General features: G+C 45.5%; 1 protein-coding gene across 2 annotated transcripts in view; it reads right to left on the bottom strand.

Moving 5' to 3' along the window:
• Window positions 1-3190: 3190 nt before the first annotated feature.
• Window positions 3191-7452, bottom strand: part of klf8 (Kruppel like factor 8) — a 42719-nt gene continuing 38457 nt past the window's right edge. For both annotated transcript variants that reach the window (XM_076031986.1, XM_076031985.1), the window contains exons 7-8: window positions 6502-6641; window positions 3191-5721 (exon numbers count right to left, since the gene is read on the bottom strand). In XM_076031986.1, coding sequence (XP_075888101.1) covers window positions 5540-5721; window positions 6502-6641 — 322 coding nt within the window. In that variant the 3' untranslated portion in view covers window positions 3191-5539. The remainder of the gene's footprint in view (window positions 5722-6501; window positions 6642-7452) is intronic.

Raw genomic sequence — 7452 nt, 5'->3', positions numbered from 1 at the left:
TGTGTGTGTGTGTGTGTGTTAATAATTGTCTTAATCATGACTGCATGAGACCAATAAAGTTTTTTAGAACAAACAGCAAAGGCAGAGTTTAGATTTTCGTTTTGTACACACACACACACACACACACACGCACACACGGCCTCTTTGAAGTTTTTATGACCCTCCACTTGTCCATTTATTCTTTGTGTTTTCTTATTTATTAACCAAGTTGCTGCCTCGCAGCAGGATTCCGTTTATGAATTTCCTCTGAAGTGACCTGAACTCTTGGGGAGAATTTTCAGTGAGCTGAGCACATTTTCCCGCCATTATTTAGGGAACGCACTCCCTCTACTGGAGGAAAGCTGGCACTACTATGCTGCAGGGTCAATAAGCGGTTGGGCAGGAACTTCTCCCACAGTGGTCTCCAAACTTTTTTTTTTAGCAATGGGCCACATGACGGAACTGCATCATGTCGGCGGGCCACGGTTCATTGACGGGGGGGGGATTATGACTGCCTTCACGCGGGCCGGACAGAGACACGCAGCAGGCCGGATTGGGGACGCTTAAATTATTTCCAGGTCTCGCAGGTGTTTAATTGGAGCATCCTGGACATGACGCTCAAATAATTTAAATAATTTTAGCTATCACCAAACAAAAAAAAAAGGTCTTATTTTACTCTTTGTTAGCCAAGTAGTTTTGTCTCATTTGGAGAGAGAAAAGACACACACACACAAGTTAAATTTCACCAAAAACATCTTTTTTAATTCTATAAAAGAAGAAGGGAGGAAGGGTCAAATAATCACAACTGTACAGGGAGAAACTGACTTTCAAACACCATGAGTCACAGTATCAAAAAGCTCACCTTTTCCTCACTGATTTTACACATTTTTGCTCTGTACAATACAAACAGAAAGAGTGAGGGGAGGGGGAAAAAATAGGAGAAAACAACATTATTAATAGAGTCGTATTATTATAACTGCATTGCACTGAGTAGATATAGTACTGGCCCGTAAGTTACTGCATTAAATAGAAAGTATAGCTAAAGACTCTGCGGGGGAGACGCGGTCGGTGGTGGGCGGAGGCACGCAGACGACGTGAGATCCAACGTGTCGGCGTCTCAGTGGTGACACGAGGACCATTAGAGGAGATAGAGGAGACATAGAGGAAACGCAACAAATCAGGAAAAAGAGGTTGAAGAAGAGAGGAGAAGAATTTGTTTGAGAATTTCCTTGTTTGACTCTAAAACGTATGTTTTTCTTTCCTGCCATAAACTAAGTCGCCAGAGCCAATCATCAGTGTGCTTTTCGTGCAGTGATTATCGTGTGTTACGTGTGCTTTCTGGGACAGGAGTGGGGGGAGGGGCATTACCAGTTTGATTGTGTCATGGTTATTTTTCTTTTTTTACTTTAAGATGTAGAATGAATATCTTTCACATATGATGATTATAATTCAAGCATGATGGCGCTAACCTTAAAAACATTGCAACAAAGCTAATGGATTTCTTTTTCTTTTTCGTAGAGTCGGCGAAAACTGATGTAGCATCAGGGGGCTAACCCACCATCACTTGTGTAAAAGTGTCTCACTTGCATATGAGTCCCCTGAAAAACAGTCAACTTTTTCCTCATTTTGGGAGCCACACAACTACCTTGCAAAGGTTTTAGCCAGTTCAGCGGCTAAGCACTTGTTTTTAGCACTAAGCTAACTGAGACGCATCCGAAAAGCTAACAAAGGAACATCTCAACGTGTTAAAGTGTCTGACTTAATGACGTCGTTCCACTAGAACAGAACAATTTTCAAATGTGTTTTTGTTTGGTTAGGTTTTTTTTTGTTCTGCGCTGGACGAGCAAATCTTTGCACGTGAGCATTTTAAAAAGGTTGTGTGGCTTGCAGGCTCTTTAGCATTTAGCACGGGAGAAATGTTCTTTGTTTGTTTTTTTTTTGATAACAAGACACAGCTATTTATTTTCCCTCTCTTTTTTTTTTTTAAGAATAAAGTTTTTTTTCACTGATGGGTACAGCGCACATAACTCCAGTTCCTGTTTCGGTTTGTCTCCAGCTCAAGGAACCCACTGGTTTCATTTTCACATTTTCAACACACCTGATTCCAATTAAACTTCTGATTTTGAAAAAAAAAAAGGCTCTGTTTTGACAAAAGCATCCCTTAATTTGGAAACAAAAAGTTTTCTTTCTGTTACCCTTTTTTTTCTTCAATATTTGTTTTAATCATTGATGGGAGCGGGAGTGGGGAGAGATACACACGCGCACACACCCACTCACACACGCACACAAACATGCTCACCAACGTCAATAGAAGAAAACAAGAAGGCTACTCTCCATGCAACAATTGTGCACAACACAAGTGAGATCATTTTTTTTTGTCTGTTCGTTGTTTCTTAAAGAAACTACAAAAAAAAACCCGACGTATTATTAACTTTTTTTTTCTCTCTGCACCAAAATAAACGAAACACATGATGTAACACATTTCACTGAACCAAACAGAGGGAAAAGGAAGGGAGGGAGGGGGGGAAAAACAGAAAAAAAGATTATTTTTTTCACATTATCTAGTCAGTGTTAAAAATAGAAATTCACCCGTTACATTTACTCTGCACTTTTAGATTATATACAGTTATATACATGGATTTATCTTAATTATTTGTCATTGTCCTTTATGTCTTTATCAACAGTTTACAAAAAGAAAGAAAACATTGCAATCAAATGCATATACTCTTCTAGAAAGATGTGCTTAGTAACTTTTCTGTTGTTTTTTTTTCTTTGTAAATCGAAGCAGTCGAAGGATGTCGGGAGGAGGGGACGTTTGTCCGCGCTGCAGAAAAAAAACAAAAAAAAAAAACAAGACAAAATCTAATTCTCCTTTTTAACTTTTTTTTTTTTTTTTTTTTTTGCGGCGCGCGCGACAAACAATAATCTGCAGCCTTGCCCAGTCAAGTCCATGGCATGCACTTTAGCTCACAGGAAGCCGACGCAACACGTCGACGTCAGGCATCGTGCCGTGAAAACTTCTTGTGGGCGAGTTTCCCAAAAAGGAAAAAAGGAAAAAAATGAAACTCCGAGTTGCTAACGAGGAACAGCGCGACAAACAGGAGGGGGAAATTGGCAAAAATCCCCTCGTCAGGATTTCTGTGCTGACACGGAGGGCGACCGACTAACTCTCTCTTGTGTGTGTGTGTGTGTGTGTGTGTGTGTGTGTGTGTTTTAAAGGTTCCCGTTAACTTGAGCTGCGTGTCAGCAGTGCAAAAAGCGCCGGTGAAAAGCGAGGTCTGCGCTTTTTTTGTGTTTTTTTTTTTCTTCTTCTTTTTCTTCTAGTTGCATAATCAAGTTCAGTCCAGAATGAGAGCTGACAAAAAACAGCCCCGCTTAAGACATGGACGCCGTCGGGTCTCCAGGGGGGAAGGGGGGGGGGGCGACGTTGTTCCGACTGCACTGTGTGCTCATCAGGTTTGGCGTAGAAGGGGGGGGTCTCAGGGTACTTTTAGGGGGCTTGACGACAAAATCAAGTTTAGTTAGAATGCAAACAGTCGGAACAGGACGTGCCCCCCCCCCAGAACCTGATAGAAATGCTAGCGAGGAGAGCGTTTAACTTTCGTCCGCGTTATATTTTTTTACACCTTGCAAAGGCTTTCCAGCGCCCCCCTACCTCCCAGAACCACTGACGGACCGTTGGAGCAGGTGTTGGATGGCCCGGTGGCGGCCATGTTGGCTAACGGCGACGACTTCAGCTCTCGCGCTGGAACCAACACCATCTCACCCTGAGCTTGTTGGGAGTTTCACCAGAACACAAACCCAAACACAGAGCCGTGAGGCCTTCAATGTACCTGCAAGTCACATGGTGCCAGCCTGGAGTCGTCTGTGAGTCCCAATTAGAAGGTTTTTAAAATTCAAGTCCAACTGGTCCGAGCTGGAGCCAATCAGGAGGCCAATCATCAGCTCCAGGTTCTTGACTCACGTCGTCCATCAGCAGTTCTGGGATTTTGTTGCTTTGTTTTTTTTCCTTTTGTTTTGTTAACGCCCCCTTTCAGATTGACTTCAGTTATTAAGGCTCGACGGGCAAGAGGTAAAAGAACAAGTGCCCGGAACACACACTCGTAAAAATCTTACAATTCTGATTAGTTCTCTGTCTCAAAACATGCACACTCACGCACAGACAGCCGCGCAGGAGCAACCAAACAGACAAACCAAAAAAAAAAAAACAGGAAAAAAAAAATCTGCCCTGTTCCCTGCAAGAGTTTTTTTTTGTTTTTCTGTAATCTCAAACTATTTGTGTCTCCTCAGTTTTTTTTTTTTTTTTCACAGCCTCGGAACAACACAGCAACAAATGATCAGAAAATGTTCAAAGTAAAACATGCCTTGTTTTTCCTTTCCTTTTCTTTTCTTTTTTTTTAAAGAGCGCCGGACGTGCCGAAGGAGGAAACGAGAACACGAGAGAAGTGAAGGCCCCTAAAACAACGGCGGGGGAGGGACGCAAAGAAAAGCAAATACTGCAAATACCAAAGAAGAACCAATGAAAGGGGGGGAGTGACTGTCACATGACTGATGTCAATGAAAATACACACAAATCTTTTAGAAATTTCACAGTCTTGTAGCTCCCTGTACTGCGGGAGTGTCGGGGGGGTCGGAGGGCGCAGGGCTCCGATCTTCAGGAAACAGGAAGTCGATGCTGGACGTCACTTCAGCTGCTGAAGGTTCCAGTTCGTGGGAGCAACGATGACCGGGATTAAAGGTTTGAAGGCAAACATTTCCGCCACTGCCCTCTGGTGGCCGCCTGTGGGCAGTGTCGCTCCTGGACTCTGAACGCATCAGGCTGGCCACGAGTCTCTGCGATGGTTTTGGCGTTAAAAAAAAAAAAAAAAGAAAAAAAAGTAATTGGGGAGGAGGGGTTGAGGTCAAAATACGACTTCCACTCCAGGTTTAGGGCTGTGGTCACTGGAGACACGTGTCCTCCCCAGGAGGTCCAGTTGTTATTTTCACCATCACAATTTCTTCAGCTGGTTCCCGTCTGAGAAGAGACGACTGGACGATCGAAATGTTTTCTGTTTGTTTGGTTGCTTCTTTTTTTTTTTTTTTTTAGCCTGCGATTCCAAAATGTACGAAAAAAAATGTTCCTTTCAGGTTTAATTTCCTCAATGACAAAAGAAAAACGAAAATAAATCCCAGCATGTTTTTATACGAAGCAGCTGAGGTGACGTCACGCCTCTCGCCGGCCTCCTCCTCCCCCTCCCCCTTCCCCTCCCCCTCCGGATGGATCATGTGACACATGGTCGGACGGACGTGTGGATGTATGGATGGATGATCCCTGCTGATCTTTCTCTTGACATCATGTCTCGTTGATGGATAGTCAGGAGAGCTGCTGGGTGGAGTGAGACGATGGTGATGGTGATGATAAAGGGCTGTTTTCTTTAAAGATGTCGCTGTTGGAGGAGGGAGGAAGGAGGCGCGGCTCTGGGACCTCTGCTGATGAATCTGGGGGACTGCGGGAAGCGGTGGTGGGAGGAGTCGGCGAGGGGGGGCGAGGGGGGGTTCGGGTGGAGGTGGGGGGATGTGTTTACATCATGACGTGGCGGCGGCGGTGCAGGGAGAGGTGGTCGGAGCGGGAGAAGGAGCGGTCGCACTCGGTGCATCGGAAAGGCTTGATGCCCGTGTGCTTGCGGAAGTGCCGCGTCAGCTCGTCGGAGCGGGCGAAGCGCCAGGTGCAGCCCTCCCAGGTGCAGTGGTACGGCTTCTCTCCTGCAGGGAGCAGCAGACGGAGGAGAAGCACAGAGAGGAGGGAGGATGAGAGAGGGTTGAAAGATCCTGATTGGCTGACAGCGAGCGCTTGTATTTATGACATTTCCCAGATAAGAATCAATGAAAAGCATTCTTGTTATCATTATTATTACTACTACTATTATTACTATCACTATATTATTATTACTATGGGGCGACACGGTGGCGCAGTGGTTAGCGCCGCCGCCTCGCAGCGAGCAGGTTGTGGGTTTGATTCTGGGCCTGAGGCCTTTCTGTGTGGAGTTTGCATGTTCTCCCTGTGACTGCGTGGCTTCTCTCCGGGTTCTCCAGACTCCTCCCACAGTCCAAAAACATGCATGTGAGGGTAACTGAGAACTCTAAATTGACCGCAGGTGCGTGTGAGAGCAAATGGATGTCTGTCTTTCTACGTGGCCCTGCGCTGAACTGGCAACTTGTCCAGGGTGTCACACTGCCTTCGCCCCACGACAGCTGCGAGAGGCTTTCTTCACTCTGCAACCATGCCTGAATTCTAGCAGGAGGACAGAAACCAGCATTTTAGCAGAAGGCTCTAAACAGAGGGCTAAAATTGCCCTCTGGTTCTGTCTTATTATTTCATATCTACAGAGCACCTCCAATGTTTTGCTGTGGAAAATTAAGCATGCCAGGTATCATTACAGGCATAAAGACCGGCGAAGGGTTTCATGTGTGTGTCGCATTTGAGTGTGTGTGTGTGTGTGTGTGTGTGTGTGTGTGTGTGTGTGTGTATGTGTGGACCCTCACCTGTGTGTATCCTCCTGTGGGCCTTCAGGTGGGAACTCTTGGTGTAAACTTTTTTGCAGCCCTCGTAGTCGCACATGTGGATCCGCCTCCTCTTGACGTCGGGCGAGTCGGGGTCGACGGGCTCCAGATCCATCACCGACCTGCAGGGGGACGCGGTTGTTATACGTCTATATACGGGTTTTTTTTTCTTTCTTTCTTTTGTTCATGCATCAAAATCGCAGCTTTGTGCTTTATTTGTACAGCCTGGGTGAGGTTTATGCAGTTAGTGACCACAGGGGGGCCTCAGAGAGTCACAAAGCGTTGGGTTTTCGCCCTGAGCCTTTTCTTGCGTCCTTCAAAACAACCCCAGAAAAAAACATTCTCCCGCTGCCTGCTCCTCCTGTTTATAGCCTTGATTTCTTCAACTCATGTAACTCTCTTCTGGGTTGTTCTTTTTATGCTTTTTCCCCCCCCTACATTTTACAAGCATTTTATCTTGCAACCACAGTGTAAACAGTGTCAGTAAAGTTGCTGTCTAGCTTAAAAAAAAATAAAATAATAAAATTTAAAAAAATGCACAAGAAGAAGAAACCTTCCGGTTCTGGTTCAGTCATTTTCTAATGGGGTGTGACGACCAAAGACCTTCGGAGGGTTACACAATCATGTTTACACCTCAGTGGAGGGACCGCCCTGCCCAGCAGCACACGCGCACCCACACACCCACACACACACACATGCACACAAAGAGCAGATTACAGCACGAAGCTAACCGTCGACGCCCACACCCTGACTTTCAGTTAGAGTCAGCCGGCCTCACCCACTGGGTGTGGCAGCAGCGCACCCGTCCTGATTTTACCAAGAAACACACTGGAAATACACACTGGCTGGTAGACTCACACACACACACACACACACACACACACACTGGCTGGTAGACTCACACACACAAACACACACACTGGAAACACACAC

Source organism: Nelusetta ayraudi, unplaced genomic scaffold, assembly GCF_046127955.1.
Source record: "Nelusetta ayraudi isolate G7.1 ecotype Tasmania unplaced genomic scaffold, CSIRO-AGI_Nayr_v1 ptg000033l, whole genome shotgun sequence".
NCBI lineage: Eukaryota > Metazoa > Chordata > Actinopteri > Tetraodontiformes > Monacanthidae > Nelusetta > Nelusetta ayraudi.
Note: the sequence above shows the minus strand (reverse complement) of the source record. Positions and strands in the feature narration are given on the sequence as shown.